At 38.7% G+C, this 22924-nt stretch overlaps 2 protein-coding genes across 4 annotated transcripts; one reads left to right on the top strand and one right to left on the bottom strand.

Moving 5' to 3' along the window:
• The first annotated feature begins 1941 nt into the window (after positions 1-1941).
• Positions 1942-14291, top strand: cdhr1a (cadherin-related family member 1a). Of its 2 annotated transcripts, none has more exons than XM_005914002.2 (17): positions 1942-2312; positions 2959-3054; positions 3481-3626; positions 3716-3766; positions 3858-3947; positions 4041-4127; positions 4756-4872; positions 5015-5158; positions 5682-5760; positions 5853-5953; positions 6323-6526; positions 7185-7337; positions 7441-7605; positions 8930-8997; positions 11199-11427; positions 11501-11758; positions 12909-14291. In XM_005914002.2, the coding sequence occupies exons 1-17, from the start codon at positions 2234-2236 to the stop codon at positions 13452-13454; spliced, it is 2613 nt and encodes an 870-aa protein (XP_005914064.1). In that variant the 5' UTR covers positions 1942-2233; the 3' UTR covers positions 13455-14291. The 2 variants fall into 2 exon arrangements, with proteins under 2 accessions (XP_005914064.1, XP_005914065.1); XM_005914003.3 differs by having other exon boundaries at positions 12056-13013.
• Positions 14292-15936: 1645 nt separating this feature from the next.
• On the bottom strand, positions 15937-22924 carry lrit2 (leucine-rich repeat, immunoglobulin-like and transmembrane domains 2). Of its 2 annotated transcripts, XM_005914001.2 has the most exons (4): positions 22489-22924; positions 21475-22265; positions 19832-20571; positions 15937-18819 (listed from the first exon to the last, which is right to left on the bottom strand). In XM_005914001.2, the coding sequence occupies exons 1-4, from the start codon at positions 22596-22598 to the stop codon at positions 18793-18795; spliced, it is 1668 nt and encodes a 555-aa protein (XP_005914063.1). In that variant the 5' UTR covers positions 22599-22924; the 3' UTR covers positions 15937-18792. The 2 variants fall into 2 exon arrangements, with proteins under 2 accessions (XP_005914063.1, XP_005914062.1); XM_005914000.2 differs by having other exon boundaries at positions 15937-20571.

The raw sequence follows: 22924 nt of genomic DNA, 5'->3' as shown, positions 1-22924 counted from the left end.
ATGCCCAGTCTGAAAGCTTTCATCATATATGCTGAGAATTTAACTGCTGTCAGAGGTCAGTGATATTAAACTGTACTGATGCTCCTGATGATCTGCATCTGTGTTTTGTGTTTTTCTGAGTGAAAACATTCGTGAATTACGCACACACTTAGAACATGTTATCCACTATAAGTTCTAGGACAAAAGCTCAGATTATATATAGTAGATTTAATATCAGCACGAGACTGGATGCTGAAATGCTTTATTCACGTGTGTAAATCCTCTTTCATGCAAAGTGTTTTAATGGTATGCATAGAAATTAAACAATGCATTTGTATACTTGACCTATTTTTCCAAGTGGGGAAGAAACATATAACATCTGCCAATGAAAAACAAATGGGATTTTTTTTTCCTTCTTGTTTTTTGGTCTGCACTTTGAGCTTATAAAGTAGATAGTAGATAGCTATGCAATAGAAATGTGGATATAAAAGGCTATCTATAAACACACAACAGGCATAACACTGACTATCTCTTCGCTTGTTAGGGATACAGTTCCTTCCCATATTAAGGAGCAACAGAACATTTTGTCCTAAAAGTTGATGTGCTACAAGCAGGAAAAATGGGCAAGTGTAAGGATTTGAGTTTGATGGCTGGATGATTGGGTCCGAGCATGTTGAAAACTACATCTCTTGCAGGGTGTTCCTAGTCTGCAGTGGTCAATATCTATTGCAGTGGTGAAAGAGCAACAGGGTCATGGGCAGCCATGTGAAGTCTGGGCTGTGTGGTCCGATCCAACAGATGAGCTACTGTATTCAAAATGCAAAAAAATTTCATGCTGGTTCTGATAGAAAAGTGTCAGAATACACAGTGCAATACGGTTTTTTGTGTATATATACCTGCAGACTAGTGAGGCCCCTGTAGTGGCCCCTGTCCACCACCAAAAGCATCAACGATGGACACTTCACCATGAGAACTTGCCACGATAATGGAAGAAGGTGGCCTGGTTTGAGAAATCATGTTTTCCTTTACATCACGTGGATTGCCCACTGTGTGTAAATCACTTACCTGGAGAACACCTGGCACCAGGAATAAGGTAAACTAGTAGACAGTGTGATGATTTGGGCTCCTGCCATCCATGTTGACATTACATTCACATGTACCACCTACTTAAGCCCCATTGCAGACCATGTACACCCTCGTATATTATATTAGGCCTCTTTCAGCCGGATCGAGACAGCGAGTTTGAGGTCTTTACTTGGATTTTTAAACATTACTGCACTCTAGAGAACTGAGAAAGAATTATTAGATTATTTGAGTCACTTTAAGTGATGTTGACTGACTATTTGGATTAGTGAAAAAATGAATTTAAAACTATCAAATTTGGAAACATTTATGTTTTGTTTGTAAATATTTGTAAAAAAAAATAACTACCTTGGTAAAAAGAGGACCTCTGGATAAGTATTATATAACATTTGTTTACAGGAGATTTCCACCTGCTGGAAAATGAGATTATCAATCAAGAAGATTAGCCCGCTTTAGTACTACATGTGATGTTTTTAGTTATAAAAGTTCAACATAAAAGCTACTTGCATAGGTAGTGAGGGTTTTTTATGTTACTGAAACATATTGTTGTAAAGTCTGCATGGCAGATGGTACCCTTGTCCAATATAAACAAATCACTGACTACAGTTACAGTATAGAATTTACATCAAACATAGTTGGTCACAATATTTTATGTAAAATGGTCATTATATTTAGTACGGGGGGGGTTACACAGCTGAGACTGCGGTCATTCAGAGCAGATCATAAATCAAATCAAAGCTTTAAAACTAAAAAACAAAATTAACATCCTGATCGTTATGTTTCACTGTGACCAGTGATTGTAAAAAGTGCGATAATAACTTCACATTTATGAATTATCATTTAGACAACATCAGAATAAAACAGATTTCTGTATATTTCTGGGTAGTAATAACACAATTTACATTAAAAGTTGAAAATGTGAAGAATATAGCTGTACATCTACTGCAAAGTTGTAGACGTACAGCTTTTGCAGACATAGTCATCTCCTTTGGCCTTTTGGTTGCTAAGGCCCAGTTGGAGACTACGGGGGCCCTGAATCAGCTCTTAAGATGTGTCATTGGATTAGTATGTGAGCATCTGCGTTTAGCCTTCTCCAGTTGCCAGAGAACACCTTGAGAAGTGTAGCTCATGTAGAGGTCTCTTGACGAAGCCGTCTTCATGGTGCGATTTCATGACTTTATTCTTTAGGATGAAGCATGTAAGGATACCACATTTGCTACTACTGTTTGTGTTTGTGCATGCCTGCTTTGGTAAGTTTACCTTATTGTTTGTCTGTTTACTGTTTACTAATCCTGCGATCAGATTGTGAATGATATTCAGACTCTGGGCTATTTTATGTATTAATTTTGTAATTCTGTCACCATTATAAAGAACCTCTGCTCAGTTTTCAGTTTATTTATGTCCTGGGTTTTCCAAATGGAAATATAAGTATTTTTTTAAGATACACAAAATTATTTGCTTGTTTTATGAAATTAGTTTTAAAGCTGATATGCAATAGTAGGTTAAAACTGTTTTAAATAACGGGAATCGTATTACAGGTAAAAGCAGCAGAGATCGCAGGTCTATGTATAGAAAGAGTATTTTAGGAGGTTGATGTAATGCACATTTAATCCCAGACAAAGTGCAAAGAAAGAGGAGGTTGTGTATACAGTTTACATAGCATTTCTTCTGCCATTTTAGCATCTATAGAGAGAGAACCAGTTAAAATTACAAATTCATATCAGTAGTATGTGTACAAAACACTCAGTAGACTTATTCAGTCATAGATTAAGGTTGTGCTTTATTGCCTCCACTCACCGATAGTTCAGGGAGCACAATTTCTTCTTTCAAAGATTATGCCAAATAAACCTGTGACATTTAAATATTCTTTTGTCTGATTTATGTGTCTGCTGGCAGCACAAGCAGATTTTGCTCCATATTTCTACGACAATGGACCCTACAGTTACAATGGAAACCTGGCCTTGTTCAGCCTCTCAGAGGACACTGCTGTTGGTGAGATTGACCTCTGTACTGGGGAACATTTAGTATGAACAGCTAATAGGACTGTAGAACAACCAATCATCAAAATGGTGTGTTGTGGTGTCCAATATGTGAGAGTCCAGGATGTTAAGTAGTCTTTGATAGATGAACAGATGTTGTGCGGCGTGTATGCACTCACACTAACATGCTCATCTGCTGCTGCCACCTGTTGATGTCAGGGACAGTTTGCTGGCTGCGAATGCAGTGCAGCTGTCCCTCTACACCTTGCATCAGTCTGGATACTCCAAATGGTACTTAGTGTTTCAGCCTGGTTTGTTCCACAGCAGTTGTTACCAAAAGAAACGTACACCTCATAGTAAATGGTTAGAAACTGTTTACCTTTCCACGATTTGTTTCTGTGAGGGGATATTTACTCTTAATAATGATATCTCTCTATAGGTACACAAATTTATCGTCTTAATGGCACAGATCCTGAAGGCCAAGAGGTGAGGTACGGCCTTTCCTTTGATCCAGGGTCCAAAGAGTACTTCAGCGTCGACTCCAAATCTGGAAACATTACATTAGTAGAAAAGCTGGACAGAGAGGTAAACTTTACAAAGATGTACAGATCGACAATTCAGTGTTTTTATAACAACTTGGTTGCTGTATTAACCTACTACTATTATTTACTTAGAAACAAGACTCTATTGATGTTCTTGTCAGCATCACTGATGGGCAAAGCAAGGTATCAACTTTTAGCTCCTTTTAAAAAAAGTCAAAATACTGAACTTCAACATGCTTTGTGGTTTTATCCTACTGTCGGTTCTTGCTTTTAGGTTGTGGAAAGAGTGACAATATTTGTAATGGATGCAAATGATGAAAAGCCTGAATTCCAAAACATGCCTGCGATCATTGATGTACTGGAAGTAAGTTAAGCCGAGACAACAGTATCTGTTTCTCCAAGTGAAAAAGGTCTTGTTAAGCTCTAAATGTTACCTTTTCTTTCTTGTACATTGTAGACAACAGAGTCTGGAATCAGTATCTACAAAGTTGAGGCAGTGGACAGAGACACAGGCTCAGGGGGCTCGGTCACCTACTACCTACAGGTATCACTTTGCAGTGGGAAAATATTGCCCACTCACACGCCCTTCCTTACACAACCCCAAAGGGATTTGTGTCACCTCCCGGGGCTCTTTTACTTGTTAGGTAAAATTGTAAACCGCTAAGTTTTTTCAATAATCTGCTTTCAACACTGATGACGTATAGTTGTACTAAGCAGGGGTTACATATATTTTCCTGTGTTACTGTGTATTTGTGCCTGAATATGTTGGTGTAGTTATGAAGATGGGGATTAAATGGCAGTTACATTTGTGTCGGCGAGGGGTGGCTCAGCGACACAATGTTAGTTTGCACTTTGGACTATTGAGAACAAAGAACAGCTGGCTTGGAAGTAGGAGACAGGCAGTCCACATCTGGACACAACAGCGTTCACCTGCCTGCTATGTCCTTGAGCATATGGGTACTTTACATCCAGATGGGCAAAGACTGGATATTGGAATTGGCTTATTTCAAGGAGCTTTTGTATGGTTTTATTCTGCCACCTGACCACTTTTCATGTGAGTGTTTGTTAAAGGGTTTTAAGAGTGCCAGTGACAGGCTTTTGCTCATGTAACCCCTTATTTGTGTTTCTGCGTGTGCTTTTAAAATCATGCATTTGTTCCATTTTCTTTGCAGAGTGCTCAGTCCACTCTGTTTGCCATCGACAGACACAGTGGAGTCCTTCGTGTCAAATCTGGAGAAATGCTGGACTATGAGAAAGCAAAGACACACTTTGTCATTGTTATTGCAAAGGTGCTTGGTGTATTATACTCAAAGATGAACATAAAATCATGAAACATGATTATAGCAGAGGAACATGTAAATTAGCAATTTCTTGATCTAGGAGACTTACATTTAAAAATGCAGATTTAAACTGTTATTACTTTTGTTCTAGGATGGTGGTGGTAGCTTTAATGGGAAGGAGCAGTTTATGTCCTCCTCTGCTACCCTGACAATTAATGTGATTGATGCTCAAGACACTCTGCCATCTTTCATTGGGACTCCCTACTTTGGCTATGTTTACGAAATCTCAGTACCAGTGAGTATGAAAACGCTCCCCCGGTGATTTTATGCACTGATTTTAGTCTAGAGTTGAAATACGTGGCAGTTAGCACAATGGCTACATTTTTGTCATTTTCTTTTTCGTTTAGGACAACTTAGTTACACTGCTGTCATAAAGCAGGATCATGTGGAATGATTAGGTTTTATATTGGCAGTATAAATAATAACTAACAAAAGAGCCCAAAACCCAAGGCACATCACATCACATAGCTTTAATTACTGGCATTTCACTGCTTTATCACTATTGCAAAATGTCACAGCAGTAGCTCATCACAGCAAGTTTACACAGTCTGACTTTCATCCAAATGAGAATAATTAGGAGTGTGACATTTAAATGAGCCTTTGAAAACAGGGAGAAGGTTAGATTTTGGCGATTTGTTGTGACTAACTGCACCAGACACATGGTGGTTCAAAAAGAGGCTTTTGAAGATCTATTTTTTATAGATGCATGCCACCACCAATTTATTAAATCCAAAATCTTTCTACTTTACTCTCTCTAGGGATCTGAAATATTCACTGTTGAGGCCAGAGATGGTGATGTGGGGAACCCAAATCCAGTCCGTTATTCATTCGATGATGGTGAGACATTTTGTCAAAGAAAGCTACAATCATCTTAAAATGAAGGGAGAAATATTTATATAAAGGTTCATCCATCTAATATTTTTCACCAGGTGATGACGGTGTTTTTAGTATCAATAAAACAAGTGGTTGCATCACCCTGTTGACTCTCCCCATTTATCTGAAGAGAGAAATCTTCAACATTAAAGTCAGGGTAAGTTGCTGTTCAGTCACCAACTCTGTTTTGCATACATTCTCTCCTATATTATTTTAATATAATAACTGCTTTATAAATCAAAGCCTGATCTTCTCAGACAGCTATTTTCTAATGACTTGCATGTAAACAAACACTTTGGGATTTTTTTGTACTTCTGACTTTATTTACAAGTGCTTGTGTCCACACAAAAATGTTTATAGACCTAATCAAAGTGCATTGATTAGCCGAACAGTGGCTCAATGAATCTACAAGGAAAATTAGGGGGAAAAACACGATAGTAAAATTGGTAGATAAAATACCCAATCGGCCCATGTCTCTGATTCTAAGGGTGATAAATATACCTTGACTTTTACTCCATCTGTTCAGGCTTCAGAAGTAAGTCCCGAAGGCAGACTCATGGACTATGAGGTCACCACAGTGGTGATCCGTGTTGTGGACCTAAATAACAATCCGCCTACTTTCTACGGAGAGAACGGCCCACAGAGCACGTTTGAGTTGACCATGTATGAGCATCCACCCGAGGGAGAGATCCTCCGGGGGCTGAAAATCACCGTCAATGACTCTGATCAGGTGAACACCTTTGTTGTCTTATTTTCTCTACACTGACTATGACAAGCTTCAAGTTTTCCTTTTTTGCAGGTATTTTTCAACACTCGTACCACTCATGGTTGTCTTTCAAAGGTGCCTTAGCCAGCCAAGAGTAACAATGACTGGTTTTTATGTAATAGCATTTGTTTTCTGTAATAATTATAATGTTATCTAATGAGTAACTGGTTTAGTCAACATCAATCATAGCATCATAGCACAACATAGTGTTCAGGACAGAGTCTGTGTTTCTGTCCTCATAATGACTTTAATCCTGCCATTATCACAGTCAATCCTTCTAAAATTGCATGAGTTTGAAAGGAATCCAACACAATTAAAAGGTGCTTTCTGTGCCATTTGCCAGCTTACGCAAGTGTCTTTGTGTTTTCAGCTCTGTGTACTTTACAAGCCATATGACTGATTTTCACTAAATATATTTTCGGATAATAATGTTGCAGCGTCAGACAGTATCTTTCTGTGTGAGCCAGAATATTATTGCTGCTACTCATCACTTTTATAAGAGACTTTACTACATGCCTGCTTTTTTTTTAGCTCTGAAAATAATGCAGATTATTATGTATTACAGATCTATGCATATGAAGCATAGATCTGATATGATAATTATGTGTTTTTGCTTTTGCAGGGTGCAAATGCTAAATTCAACCTGAGACTGATTGGACCAGGAAGAATGCTGCGAGTTGTCCCTCAGACTGTACTCAACGAGGCCCAAGTCACAATCTTAGTAGAAGACTCTGCTGCCATGGACTATGAGAAATACCACTTTCTAACATACAAGGTAAATTATTTACACTAGCATGCCAAAATATACATGCACTACAGTAGATTAAAATTAGGTTTGAAAAATGCATGTATATTTCTAATATTTTTTTCTTCCTCAGCTCCTTGCGGTTGAGATCGACACACCAGAGAAATTCAGCGCTACAGCGGACATCGTCATTCATCTCCTGGACACCAATGACAACGCTCCCAAATTCTCTTCAGATTACTACATTGCCAGAATTCCAGAAAATTCACCCGGTGGCTCCAATGTGGTCACAGTCACGGTGAGCCAGTCTCTTCATCCTGTCTAAAAATACATGCCATCACCAATGTACGTCACTCAGAGCTAAAGAGGAATGCTGATTTTAACAAAATGCCCAAGAGGGCTATTAATCCCCTAAATGTAGACTTTTTGAGCGGGGAGGGTTGGGATAATATGTGAAAACATGTAGATAAAAGCTAGGCGACGTAAGCTGCCAGATGGCTATCACTTTCATTTTGTTGTGTAACACCAAATTCACAGACATGTTTTTTTTTCTCTGATGCTTAGCAGCACATGCCTCTACAGCATCAAAATATGTACCGGTACTGAAGTAAAAGGAACACTTAAGGACATGACGATTTGATTGATACTTGGCTCACATCGTCTTTTGCCCTTGTCTGTTCCTGTCAGCCCCACAGGGACTCAAAGCAACAGGGAGGCTCATTATTAAATCCTGACCTTGCGTGAACACCACAGGGGTTTGTTGCCTTGATCCCAGGCAATTTCAATCAGATAGAAGAGCAGCCAACAACTGACCTTGGACGCATAGAGACAGTGAACAGGCATCCCAGCAGCTACAGACACAAAGATTAGCCGATGATGATGATGATGTTCCTATGACATCAAAAATCTGTCTTTTTATAGCTGACCCCTGAAACATCATGTTCCAGTTGAGCACATTTTCATTCAGTTTACTGAGTCCATGCTGGCAGACAACACGAAAGTGCAGATTTTTCTTCATTCATGATGAAAACAGATGCAAACTAAAAAGAAAGAGGAAAGAGAAAAGGCAAGTCAACACAGTACTGGTCATTGGCCGTGCTTGAATGACAGTTTAGTGTAGGATAGGTGCTGCAACATATTAAACTCACTGCTGTAAAACTTGCGTTGAACTCAGGTGTTTAATCTACAGCCAAACATGACATTTTATTCTCTATGATCTATCATAGCTCTGTCATTCACTTACACGGCACTATATGGATGAGACAGGGTGCTAAATGTCTATTAGGTTGTACATTAAATATTGATAATTGCATGGACCCTCCTTCTCGCCCTGTGGTTGCTCGGATAGATGGATGGATGGATATTTGTATCTAATGACATATTAAAAACAATACTGTTACAATACTAGAGTAGTTAAATCATTATTAAATAATGACAAATAACTAATGAAAGTATAATTACTCAGTGCATAAACATATTACAATAACATGAATCTGTGTGAACATGAATTTTGTTTTTTGTTTTTCCCATGTGAATATGATGGCTTTTGCTGATTTTGTCTTTACTTTATGTTCAAAATAAAGATTTTATTGACTGATTGATTCATTGATACCTGTCTACAGGCATTTGACCCAGACTCAGGACCTTGGGGTGAAGTGAAGTACTCTATCTATGGATCAGGGGCTGAGCTGTAAGTGCAATAAATGAGCTTTATGTTTTGCCAGTAGGACACAGTAAAAATGAGTCCTTTTAAATGCTGTTGTTCCATTCACATATTCAGATGTAACATCTCTGCAACATCTCCACAAGACCTCCACATATTCACATGCATTGGTGTAGAAACAGCATTAATTTGATTTTAGAATATATGTTTTAAATGTTCAGAGAATAACTAAATAACTTTGTCGCCTTCACTGTGTCTATTCATCAGTCTTTGGATAGTGATCACAGAAGAATATTTTTAATGTTTATAGTACAAAGAAAAAAGAATATATTTTACTATACTATAGTAAAATATAGTAATCAACACCTGACATGTGGGTTTTTTTCCAGTAGTGAAACCAAATTTTATAGAATAAACATTATATCTAATGTACAACTGTGTCAAGAAGCTCAAATAAAGTAAATCTCTTCAAATAATGCACTACACTGTAAGCATGCACTGTAGCAAAAACACATCTGCCTGAAAGCTGGACAGATATGTAAGAGCACACTAGTTTTTCATATCACGACTTGATTCTTTTTATTTCCCCTAAGCACCGTAGCCCAGAGGATTTACTGGTGTTTTTCACTTTTTATTAGTTTCCCAGCAGAAATCCATTCTCCAGATCCAAGACTGCACAGTTCTTTCTGATATTACAGAGTACTGTATATCCACAGCTTGCATTTACTCGCACTTCAAATGCAGACACATCTTGCCATTGGGATCTTTTATTTTTTGGGTTTATATTTATGTTCACTGTCTGTTCAGCTGCAACACAAACCCACAGGCACATGCTGGTAGGAATGAGGTTACCATCTACTTTGGTTCTTCAAATGCAAGGGGAAAGTGTTTTTACACCCCTCTGTAGCAATAAATTAGAAGAGATATGTGATGTCACATCAAGGCATCAAGGACAAGGATTTCCAAAATAAGCAGAGGAGAGAGATTTAGCTTAGTGCGTGCTTGTTTAGTCAAACTGATTTTGAAACTGTGTCACCTCAGATTATTCTCGAAATTGCTGCTTTGATTTTAAAATGGTTATGAAGCAATGCATGACCACATGCTTGGGCTCTGCATCTGAAAGAATAAAGCAGTTCATATTGCAGACTTTACACTGTTTTATACTCTGTGGTTGAGCGCTTAAGTGTACACAAGAGTAGACAGTCCTTTTGCCTGCCCGCCCTCGGTCTGCGATAATCCTTTAATGGGATTGGAGGAGAAAATAGACTGCTCTTTGCTTCTGACTAACTTGTGCTGGAACCTTGTAGGACAGCTAAACAAGTCAGTTTGTGAAACAATCTGTATCTTTTACTGTATCTTATCTCTCCAGCATCGCATAATTAAAGAAAATCTGGCACTATAGGTTGAAGTTTAGTAATATGAGGTCTCCATAACAGCATCCTGCTTGTTTGTTTTCCCCAAAAAGTATTCTTCTTATTTCAATTTCATATTTTTCCCCTGGTTGTCCTCACCTCATCAGGAGTGGTTCTGTGCTCCATCAGTTGAGCCTACCCCGAGAGTTTGAGAACCAGAGTTTGACCTCGCTCACTAACACCTCTGAAGTCACCTTTCAAACTTGTTTTATCTTGTTTGTTCAATTTAATGAAAATTTTTGGATTTACGAGAAGTTAGGGCAACCTTTCAGTGAGACAAGACTCCGAAAAGCATCTGCACGACTTCAACTAGTTCCAGTCTTTATACAACGTTAAGCTAGCCATGCTAAGACTTGCTGTTGCTGCATACTCTATACTCTTAATCACAAAATCATTCCATTGAATAACAATCACTTCATAATGCACCAAATGTATGTGTTTATAAGATCACAGGACCAACTGACGAGAACAATCTGGCTTCTAGAAGTAATAAGATTGATTTTGTGTTAGCTAAAAATGAGGTAGGTTTTTTCTGGACCTAAATGACACTCTAAAGATTTGAGGTTGGGGTATTAGCAGCCTACATCACAATTATATTTCAAAGCTCCAAAACTCACAGTCTGTGTGACAAAATCAGTGCCAAGATTTAGCAAGAAGTGCAATCCAAGTGCTTAAAACAGATGACTAATTGTTTAGGGGGGGAAAGTATCATATAATCTACAATAACAAATACGTATAAAATGTTCATGGTGCATGGTGTCTTGATATCCATTGTCCAAAGAAGTCAGTTTACAGAAGACTCATCACTGTATACAGGTTCCTGATCAAACCTGACTCTGGGATCATCTACACACAGCCGTGGGCAAGCCTGGATGCTGAGGTGAGGTCCAAGTATAACTTCTATGTGAAGGCAGAGGACACAGAGGGGAAATACAACCTGGCTGAAGTCTTTGTGACTGTGTTGGACTTGAATGACCACTCTCCTGCTTTCTATGATAACTTCCTTGAGAAGACCATGGTGATTGGAGCTCCAGTGAAAATAGAGGTATGCAGCTCTCTTTAAACAAACTTGGAAACTTGGTAAAAGTGAATATTTTCAGTACCCTTACTGTCTGCAGGCTGTGGATGATGATGCAGAGGTCCCCAACAACGTTATCGAGTATGCCATCATGAAAGCTGAGCCAGAAAACAATATCTTTGACATTAACGCTGATACAGGCGAGATCATGCTGAAGTCCTACATCAAGTCAATGGCCATCATTCAGAACATCACCAAGAAGAGAGACTGCACCTGGTCGCTGGTGGTGCAGGCTCGTGACCGAGGCCATCCATCCCTCACCACCACCGCCGTCGTCAAGATTGACATCACTGAAGCTGTAAGTTGAAACAAAGCAAAAGACCAGCAATATGACAATGAAATCTATGTGAGGCCTTCACGATAAACCCACTAAGATACCAGTTTTTTATGCATCGACATTGTATAAATCGTCCTGCACAGTTGCGATGTTAACAGCATGATATCAAACAGAAGATCCACAGTTTATTATTATTTTTATGCACATTCATCAAATTTGAAACACTATACAAAGTACTATACCATCATATTTTAATTTGAGAATGTATAGTGAAATACAAAACTGAATCTCACACAAATGCAATTGTCATGTTTACAGATCAAATCCAGATTTTTCTCATACTTCATGGGCCTAAGGAAACGTCCAGGGACAGTGTTTGGGATTTGTTTGACCATTGTCAGCTTTGCCATTTCACTGACAGTCTTCATTTCAACTGTTATGTACTGCAGCTCTTTGAAAAAGACGCGTGTGCAACCTCAGGGCAAGATCAGAAAGATTATAAGGAGGCCTGTGCCATAAAGGAAGCTCGCCTTGAGCTCATCAGCACAGCAATACTATTGTTATTAGTATGTGGTACCAAGAATTTGTAGCAATCCGTGTCCAGAGGATTTTATTTCAGAACAAGGCTGTGTCTGTAAAAGAGTACAGGAGCACAATATAAATGATCCTATACAATTTGTTTTACCTGTATTTCTGGTTTAATATGACGCTACGACCAAATTAAACAAATTATTTACGTTTGTGTTTGGGTCACACATAAATTCTCATTTTCAGAGAAATAGCCGGAGCCCAGTTCGTTGTATGTGTGCACATACTTGGTCAATAAAGCTGATTATGATTCTGATGCTGAATGGTCTCCGCTAGTTTCCCAGACAACCTCTCTGATCTTGTCTTGACAAAATATAAGAAGAGCAGAATACTAATTTAATAAAAATTAGTGAAGCAGGCAACAAAATCAATCGTCCATCAAGGAAACTACATTTAATAAACAAGCGACTTTGTTTTTCTTTATGTCTGTGTAAATTATAATGGCACTAAAGACTTATTTAACACATCTTTTACCAAATGATGAACGCACAAAGTGCAACAAAACATACACAGGACATATTTTTGTGTGACAGAGTATGACTTCACTCCCATGGATGTGAATTCTCCCTGTGCTCTTTTACAGACTCAACTCAAAGGGGGGCCTTTGGGATCATTTTTAATGCAGAATAGAAACAAGCCTTTGCAAATCCTAGGTATGCTTGCTGGTATCATTAGTCTCATGATCATAGTGACAGTCCTCATCTCCACCGCAACATTCATGCGCAACAAAAAGTCCAACCGGATCCTGCCCAATCGCCGTGTGAAGAGAAGGCTGAAGACACAGCACACCTGGCTTTTTAAAAACCCCTTAAAGAGACCCGAAAGGAACGAACAGAAATTTAAGGTTAAAGAGGAAGAGCGGGAACCAGAGGTAATCGTGGAGAATGTCAACCACAACAACAATGCTGGCAGGATTTTGAGACAGTGGCCACCGCCACCGCCACCCTGTGCACCTCCACCAGCTTTTTGCCTCCCGGTGGAGAGGCAGTGGGTCATTCCCACAGTCTCAGCAACCGTGGCACCCAAACCTCTAAAGAAGGCAGTGGTGACCAGGCAGGACTCTGTGAGCAAAGCGCTGGTTTCAGAGCTCAAGATGAGGCTGGAGCAGAAGAGAAAGTCAGATCATTAACACTATTTAATCAAGGTTCTATTTTTACTCTCAGACCTGAGGCCATCTCAAGAACTTAGAAAGGACAGACAATCAGACAGAGTTTCGTTAAGTCCTGTGTGATGATAAAAAGCTCCAGAGCAGCCAGCAAATGAACCTGAAGGTGGGATTGTTCGGTAGACTGATGCTTTCATAACCTACATGAACAGTGCTTTGTGTGTGTGTGTGTGTGTGTGTGTGTGTGTGTGTGTGTGTGTGTGTGTGTGTGTGTGTGTGTGTTGAAATATACTGAAACAACAAAGAGCTTCACTCCTTGTAAATCAACAACACAATTTTTATTAAAACAGAAAAACATTCCTGGCATGTTTGTCATTATTCAAACCATGTTTTCAGTTCACACCCTTTGGCTTTTGTATGACTCTGAAACAATTAGATCCCCCTTATTTATGTGGTGACACACCAAATTTAATATTCCTGAACGCAAACCTGGTTTTGGAAATGAAGTCATTCAGAATTCAACAAATGAGACTGTTTGTTTAGGATCTATCCAAGCTCCTTACAAGAGATTTCATGACACTTGAACTCTATGACAAGATCAGCCCAGGTGAAGGAGACCAAGTGATCACATAAGAAGGGCCTTTAATCCGACTCTGCAGGTGTGCTGTACTGTTTGGATCACTGTTTTGTAGCAGCTGCCATATGTTTATTTTCTGGGTTCTTCTGTTTTCTATGTGGCATATTTTGGGAATTTACTACTAATAAAAGCACATTGTTTTTCCAAATAAAGGCAGTTTTAGTTAAATAAAGTAATAACACACGTAGCAACATTAAAGTTCTCCCTAAACTATATTATCAAATTATAAGCTGTATGTTATAGATACAGCTCTATTAACTTGTTAGTTTGCAAGATGAGATTACTTTATTTAGGTTACAATTATTTAGAGTTACTTTAGAGTAGAGTATTTCCCCTTCTTCACCAACAAATTTAACTTTTCAATGAACTGTAAAATTTGAAAAGGCACTTATTGAAGTATTTATAAACGTGCTGATTAACTGTTCAGGCATCCAGACTGCAACATAGTTAATGTGACATGTATCATCACTACCAGGTGTGCCTGTCCAAAGTAGCCTTGAAGGCACTGACACAAACTTAAACACAGCTTTGATGTCATTAATTTAAGACAAATGCCGTCTTAATGAGCTTGCAAACCGTACTCTACTGCCACTTTCTGGTAACAGTAGAAGCTGCTTAAACTACTGTCCCTGAGGTGAAACACAAAGAAGGTGTTTAAAAATACTTCAAAATGCTATTCTCAACTTTGCAAATGTTCATGTTGCAGCATTTGTTGTGATATTGCCATAGTTCGAGCACTAATAGTCTTGGAGCACGATGAAAATATGAACAACAGGAATTAAAATGAGATGCTTGAAGAAGGCCTTACACAACAATATTACACATGTGCTGTTTGTTTTTTGTTTTTTTGTTTTTTTATTAAACCAGATGTTCTGCAAATATGCAGAGGTGGCAAAAGCACAGACATCCTGTGCAGACACTAGCACAGACACTAGTGTTGGAAAAATACTCCAGTAAAAGTTGAAGTACTGATTCAACTTCTATACTCAATTAAAAGTAAAAAAAAAAGTACTGCCTCAGAAATATACTTAAAGTTAGAAAGTAACTCCTAGACCTGTTTTTATGGAAAGCTAACTGGACCTCTTGCCTTATTCATGTAATAATTAAATTAAATTAGTCGATATGAATACAAACTTTATTTCAGTCTAAATATTAATTCTAATAAACATACTCTGCTTGAATCCGTTAAGCTGAACATGAGCAGGAAAAAAAAAAGGAAAATAATAAAAAATAGCTCTATTTTCTGTTAATCACATGATGATCAAATGAACACAGTCAGGGTTTAAAGTGGGATTCAGCAGGTGGGGGGACCCTAAAATCAGCTGTAACGGCTCAGTATGAGGAAAAAGAATCACAACTCACAATAATTTCTGAGTGCTTCAGTAGATTTTCTCAATGTACAGGCTGTGATTAGCTGACCTGCTGCTCTTTGAGGATGTACACAACTGAATTCAACCAGATGTGAGCAGGTGTTTCATGAGTTGTCCTGGCTCATTTCCATCGTCTACACTGACAGTACACTGTTTATGCTGTCTTTATATTACACCCTATGCAGCTGGTATGCAGCTAGAATTTGATGAATGAATCTAGGCATTATCAGCTAAAGTTCATATTAATCTCTAGTACTCTTTATGTAACTTAACTTGACCATGAGCACCACACTCACTGTGCACCAGTCACACACACTTTAAATCCATCACAGTACAGGACACTAACCAGTTTATCCTGCACTAAACTGCAGACTATTTTCATGCAACCTTTAAGTAACGCCGTCAGCCCACCTCATTTTATTTTGCATAATATAAAAGTTAATAATGTCACACACAAACAGTTTGTATGTTTGCTGATGTTTGTTAAGCTGGTAGAAATGCTGCATTTGAAATTACCTGCCACGAAATATAACTCCCTTTATGGTCACTCTTCTTCTGTAGGGCTAGCTAGATGCTGAAGTACCACTACCACAGCTTACCTGTGGACACCTGCAGTCGTTCCGACACCAAAACCCCCAGAAAACAAACAATTTTTTAAAAAAAATCACTGACTCACTTTAACCCCAAACTGTGGCACACAGTTTTTTTTGCATCTTTCATCTCTTTTTACCCAGCATCTCCTGGTGATTAATACACAGGATTGCCTTTAATGTGTTACTGCTTGGGCTCAAATGGGTTTGATGTTTGAAGGCCCACAATGACATGAAATTATAAGTCCCCTCAAATGTTAAATCAAAAGTAACGAGTTAAAATGTTAGAAGTAGAAAGTGCAGATATTTGTTTAAAACGTAGGGCTGAAAGTAAAAAAGTTTCCATTAAAAAACTACTCAGATAAATTCTACTTAAGTGCAGTAACAAAGTATTTGTACTCAGCAAATATGTAATATACTTTATTATGCTGATACAAGCCCTTTTGCTCTGCTCAGATTCAATGTCAATGTCAGCACTACTAATTATGAAGTTACACTAAACCAATCTCTGGGTATTTGTGTAGACATCAGGCAAACATGCACACTATTTCAGAGTTACATAAAACATGAAATTTGCAGATTACCCTCTCTAATCCAAAAAAACAACTTGTTCATCTTTGCACAATATTGCATAGCGGCCTAAAACGCAAAATCCATCTGCCCTGATCTAGTTTGAACCGGCAAGATGTGTGTGACTGAAACTGAACATTTTGCAGCCTCACCTGACACATTTGACGTGCTTATGCTTCCAGTACGATGGAGACAAAACTATAATAAAAGAAAATCCACATACAAAAACGGTTTCACTTTTTTTGCAGGTCAGGACACTTAAAGTTTAAAGTTTTTTGAGGATCCAAACTCACATTTTTTCCCCCGTTTTTTTTCCAATGTTGCAAGCTGTTAATGCTCTGGAGTGAAATGGGGGAATATGAGGAGAAGCCCAAATGATCATGCATTATGACATGTAAGAGGCAGCCAGGATTACTGGGCTATTTGACAGAGGATTACAGAGTGGAAAGTTGCAAAGAGCATTGATGCTTTAGAGTGAAAGAAAGCATGAAAGGTTCAAAGCACCCACAATATGTTTGCAGCAACAAAAGTTTTAAAAGGTAAATAAAATGTGAGTTTTCCTTACTAAAAAGAAAAAAAGGCTTTTGTGTAGAGGGTTAACGTTTCTTTTATTTATGTTGCTACTGCAGAGGTCAGTAATAATAATGCACTGCTTTAGGCAACATTAGGGCAAGTGGGGAAAAAATAAGATAAAATCTTGTGCTGTTCTGTGCTGAAGTAGCTGAAATTGTGTGTTTATAGAATTCTACATTGCATTGTGTCATGGGCAGTGGAAAAGGATTACAACAAAAAGCAGCATCAATCCCCCACCCACAAATCATATAAAGACATCGGAACAAGAAAGAAAGCAGATGTATCTGTGCTCCAGAAAATGAGAGCTGCCAATCTCAGCCAGTCATTTAAAACCCTGATCTTAAGTGAATACATGCAAGCCCCGTCAGAGATGAACTGATCTTCTTGCGTCACAGGGGACAACACATGGAGTTGGAGGAGAGGGTTTGTGTGATCTGATCATAAAGTGACGGCAGGAGGGGATATTGGAGAGGATGCCAGTGTTTGGGTATTATGTCAAATGAACAATGCCATTGGCCAAAGGATATCTGATGTGCCATCTGTGCGGGTTGGTCAGTGCAGATCATGTGTGATACGTCGTTGCTGTATTGCGTGTGTACACAGAAAAAAAACGGGAACTGTGACGTACATGTACAGTGACTGAGATAGGATTTAAAGAAATCAATGAATAAAACTAAACTGAATGCCTTTCAGCACATTATCCACAAAAAGGAAACTTCCTCTCTGCATAACCTAATCCTATGAATGAATTTCACTCAGATGCAATCAAGCGCAATTTTTGCAATTTGATCTTTAAGGCTATGCCTATCTTCAAATATGGAACACACAACTTAAATAATAAAACAATGAGATTCAAATAAACGTGTGTTTTCTGGTAGCCGCAAACTACATAAAACCAGACTCAAAGGTAAGGTTTTCTCCCTACTTTGAGATTTTCCCCTTATAATCCTGCTTTAGCAAAACTATAAAAAGGGCTAAACAGACACTGACAACAGACAGTATGTTTTAAAGCAAAATATATTTTCTGCTGGGTATTTGTAAGAATCTATAGTAACTGACACTAATTCTGCATATGTGCTTGCTTTATGTAAAACCTTTGTAGAATTTATAGAAAATGTAGTGAAACAACCACTTTAGTCTGCACACATGAAACATGTTGAGGTATATATGCACTACCACACAAAAAATGTAACTAGAACATTTTCTATTTACAAGGTGTGAGGTTTTTTCATATAATAACCATCTGTTTTTCTAATTAAAAATCCATCCTAACTTACACTTTTGACATGACAAGAAGAAAATGAGGTAAAATTAACACGCATGTAAATCCATAGAATAATGCTTAAGTGCTAACACATAATAGTTGATAAAGAAGCTAATATCCATCATTGGAGAAGCTGGAAAAAAGTCTTCTTTAGAAAGTCATTTGATATCGTTCTGATTGAAATCAATGGCAAAGGCTTTTTCTTTTCTGTTTCAAATATTTATAAAATGAATTATTACTGATAGTTAAAAATGCTGCATTGTGATAACAAGAGAGATGCATTATACTTCAGTCTGAAAAAAATCAACTTCAGCACAGCCTCTACCCTGGTGCAAATCCTTGACATAACGGCCATCATTCACATCTTTGCAACAACCTCCTCGGCCTAGAACAGAGGAAGAGATGAGATTAAAAGCAAGGCAGAAAATATGATCATTCCCCTGAATATTGTAGTAATATAAGCCTAACAGCACTGGATCTTGAGCCACTCCTCATTTCTGCATGTTTTGCTAGGATAAAGGGAAAAAAGTGCAACAATTTTTTTAAAGCATGCCCACATTTTTAGAATTATAGTATGTAAGACAAAAACAGAGTTTGTAGAGTTCTAACAAGCTTTAAAGTCAATAAAAACCTATACTTTTCAACGCATCCTTAACTCTATGAGACAAGCTTTCTTGTAATTTAATTTAGCAGTCTTCTTTGGATGTTGACTGTCTTTTGTTCTGTTCTCTGTTCTCTTCAAAAATTTGAGGTCTGGGCTCTAGATCTGCTGATCCATTGACTCTTCTAGAGTTGATGGATCGACTGAAGGGCCCAATGCCTCACTCAGGGCATGTGTCAGGTCTTTTCTTTTCTTTTAAAGCATATACTGCACAGCATGCCTAGACGTTTTCAACTAATAGCACTTTGAAACTCACCTTGTTGAAGCAAACATATTTTTTATGTCTATCCAACTGTGTTAGCTTTGGCTTTTTTCATAGACTAAAGAAATGGGGGGAATGATCTGTTTTTGCAACAGGCTGTTCGAAACCACGTGCCTAAAGATAGAATTTAAAATAGGTTTGTTACTAAGTTGTTTGTTATGTGTAGGCACAAGTGTCTTTATTATGCATGTCTGATTCAGGTCAGTGTTAGGTGGCTTAACACACAAAAAAACATTCAAAAAACAAGCCAAATATTGAGAAATAAGGGGTGGCTCAAGACTTTTTCACATTATAGTAGAGCTAGTATTTCTATTATTTATTCCAAAAATAGAAAGTAAGACATTGTTCTATAACAATGTCACTGCCATGTTTTCTGTTGTTGTTTTAACTGAGGGTTTTTTAATATAGTTCAGCTGTGAGTCTGCTGTGGTCAGCTTTGGCCTTATTCAGTCTGTCCTCTGACCTCCTCCTCACCTTCCTGTCTTCACTGGAACCTTTATTAACCAGGCCCTCATCACTGGCGGCCTGCAGACTGTCGAAGGTACCCTGCCTCTCCCTTTCCATGCCTCCTGCTGAGCCTCTGTCTCTCCTTCGGTTCTTCCAGCTCTCCATTATACCATCCAAACAGGCCATCCTGGTGTCAGTGGTGCATGCATACATGCCTACAGGCACTGCCAGCACCATGGCTAAAACTATCACTACTATATGTATCAGCTTCTCCCTCTGTTCCATCTCAGTGATGTCACTTCCTGTTACAAAGATGATGCACTGTTCTGGGCGTGGTGCGTGATTCTTGAGGGTTACACAGATTTCATATTTAGTCGCAGGCATCAGGTCCGAGATGGAGTAAGAATTAATCCCAGGTCCAATGTAGATTATTTCTTTTTTATCAGCATCTGCACGACCAAAGTGGATCGTGAACCAGGTTTCAGTGGGGCGTTCTAGGGCAGCGAACCACTCAATGGAGATACCCCGTATTGTTTGCTTGGCGATGCGGATGTCGATGTAGACATTTTCATCACCAGCCCGCGGTACAGCTGGGAGGAGTGAAGACTGGGAGCTTCCTCCAGAGCGCACCTCTAGAAAGATGCTGACGGAGGAGTTTCCAATGAAGTTGACAGCGATGCAAGTGTAGACACCATGATCAGCTGCATGGACAGAGGGGATCACCAGGAGGGATCTGATGGTGTCATCATCCACTCTTTCTTGAGATTCTGGGATGACATTAGGGCTGTTATTTTATGGGAACAGCAAGCTTACAGAGTAAAATATTTTTAAAAATTAAATAACATTAAATAACATTAAATAAAAAGACTAAACAAAAGTGTCCTGCAACTGATCTTCCACAAACATACATAGAATTAAAGAGTCCTGTACTTTATTAGACAGTCATAGATACACATTGTCTGTTTTTTGTTTTAAACAGTTAAACAGTAAAATAACAACTAATGTTCATTATATATTGTGCAAACCTAAGCTGAAGTGATCATTACCCTGATAGGAGCTAAAAAGTTCAATTTACTGTAACCTGCACTATATTTCCATCTATAACAAATCCCAAGAATTTTGCAACTTGAACAATTTTGTTGTTCTTAAGTCAAAATAGAGGATGGTTTGTTTTGCTTCATCCACAAAATCGAAGGTTTAAAATAATAATTATTCTCCTGTGATCTCACATTGTAGACTGTAGTTATTATACTTGCATGGCTCAGTATTGTTATAATGTTTGAGAATATTTCTTGTGAGCTAAGACAGATGAATGTCAGCAGCAGAAATAGTGGTGGGATAGCAATGGGGGCAGTAGTGTGGTTATTATGAGTTTGCATGTTGTTTGATTGATCTGCTGTAAGCACTCCTCTCAGCAAGTTAAGTCTAATGACACGCCGGTTTATTTAATTACAAGGTGGCCAAACAAGATTGACAGCAGTGTAGACTCTTAATCAACACTGACAGTGTTGTGCAGATTGGGAGATTGGTGGTGCTTACATCACCATGTGCATACATTGAGTTTTAATCCTCTTGATCTTAATAAAGGTTTGCTGCGCCACCATTGAAATGTGTGTTTAAGTATCAGATGTGCTGTAGTTTATTACACACTATGGTCACCACACTCTTACCATGAAATCCTCTGATTATCTTCAGACCATATGTCCACCACACTGAAGGGTCAGGCCTTGCTTTGGCGATACATCGCAGGGTGACGTTGGCGCCCTGTGGCAGGCTGATGTTGGCTGATGAGGTGCTGACTTCAGGCTTCATGCATGCCTGTAGCTCTATCTCATGGAAGAACTTGCCCGCCCTAAAGTCCGGCCCTGAGCAAGTCAAGTAGGAGTTCATCAATATAATCGGAGGGCTCAGAGACCTGATGAACTCCACGAAGCCCTTTAGGCGACAATCGCAGAGCCAGGCGTTGTCGTGGAGTGCCAGGACGACGTTTGGCCCAGATGTTGTCGCCTCCCGCTCCTCCATGTTCTGTAATTTTTGGTAGAGAGGCCAGTTTTGGAAGACCTCCTTCGATATCACCGTAAGACGATTGAAGGATAAGTCTAAGTAAGTCAGACCTGGCAAAAACCTTAACGCATGCTCCGGTAGGACGTCCAGCTGGTTGTGCTTCAGATCCAGGATCTTGAGAGCCGGCGTGTCCTCGAATGCTGTCCATGGTACTGAACGTAGCTTATTGCCTTGCAAACGGAGCTCGGTTAAGTTCCTCAAACCCTCCAGACCCTTTGAGTTTATCAGTGTGATTTCATTGAAGTTCAACCACAAGTTCTCCAACGTCAACGTTTTTGAGAAAGCCCCTCTGGGTATTTCAGTAAACTGAGACTTTTCAATTCGTATTTTTGTCAACTCATGTGGAAGGTCTTGTGGTATAGCCCCAAATGCTCTCTCCTCCATACATATTAATGACCTAAGATTAAAAGAAAGAGTTTATATGATGATGTTATTATTTATTGTAATATCTGACTGACTGCTAGGATCCGTCAAAAAACAAATGTTACCTTCTGGAGGCAAATAACTATATAACTATATATTATAACTATATTCTGTATCACTGACTCATATACACCCACAGACATATAAATAAAACAGAAATCGCCAGGAGGACTGAACTACTTGAAACCAGTTCTTACCTTCCATGTCGGTCTTCTACACAGCTGCACCCGCGTAAACACTGAGAAAAAGTTTCACAAGCCTGAATGTTTATTAAAGCTATAACAAGCAGGTAACAAATTATGTCCATAGTCCACAAAAAAAAAAAAGATCCTGAATTTGAGGGCTACATTCGTGCTCCAGACATGCCGAGTGCGGCAGACCAGAGAAGCCTATTAAGCTTAATCCCTGACGTACAGTGCAGGAAGAAGTGACATTTAAATCTTGGGCAAGACACGCACGATTAACACTTAGTGTCACTAGGTCTGACCCACTGTGCCTTTTAGATAGCTCTATATTCTGATTAGTAAACTATAAATAGTTCAAAGTTTGATATTGTCCAAGAGATTAAATATGCAGATATATAAACAAAATATTTTTTAATGAACTTTGTAAGTGAAGATTACAGAGACCCAT

This window comes from Haplochromis burtoni, unplaced genomic scaffold (assembly GCF_018398535.1).
Source record: "Haplochromis burtoni strain Fernald_Lab_line unplaced genomic scaffold, NCSU_Asbu1 Contig_7, whole genome shotgun sequence".
Lineage (NCBI taxonomy): Eukaryota > Metazoa > Chordata > Actinopteri > Cichliformes > Cichlidae > Haplochromis > Haplochromis burtoni.
This window is presented reverse-complemented; position numbering and strand designations above follow the sequence as displayed.

What these genes read in the sequence shown, in the direction of transcription:
- lrit2 (XM_005914000.2), bottom strand. Translation starts at nt 22,598, where the DNA reads ATGGACATAATTTGTTACCTGCTTGTTATAGCTTTAATAAACATTCAG. An exon ending in GTAGAAGACCGACATGGAAG is followed by an intron (nt 22,266 to 22,488) that starts GTAAGAACTGGT and finishes TTTTAATCTTAG; the next exon opens with GTCATTAATATGTATGGAGG. An exon ending in GATAATCAGAGGATTTCATG is followed by an intron (nt 20,572 to 21,474) that starts GTAAGAGTGTGG and finishes ATGTCATCCCAG; the next exon opens with AATCTCAAGAAAGAGTGGAT.
- cdhr1a (XM_005914002.2), top strand. Translation starts at nt 2,234, where the DNA reads ATGACTTTATTCTTTAGGATGAAGCATGTAAGGATACCACATTTGCTA. An exon ending in TCACTGATGGGCAAAGCAAG is followed by an intron (nt 3,767 to 3,857) that starts GTATCAACTTTT and finishes TCTTGCTTTTAG; the next exon opens with GTTGTGGAAAGAGTGACAAT. An exon ending in TTGTCATTGTTATTGCAAAG is followed by an intron (nt 4,873 to 5,014) that starts GTGCTTGGTGTA and finishes CTTTTGTTCTAG; the next exon opens with GATGGTGGTGGTAGCTTTAA.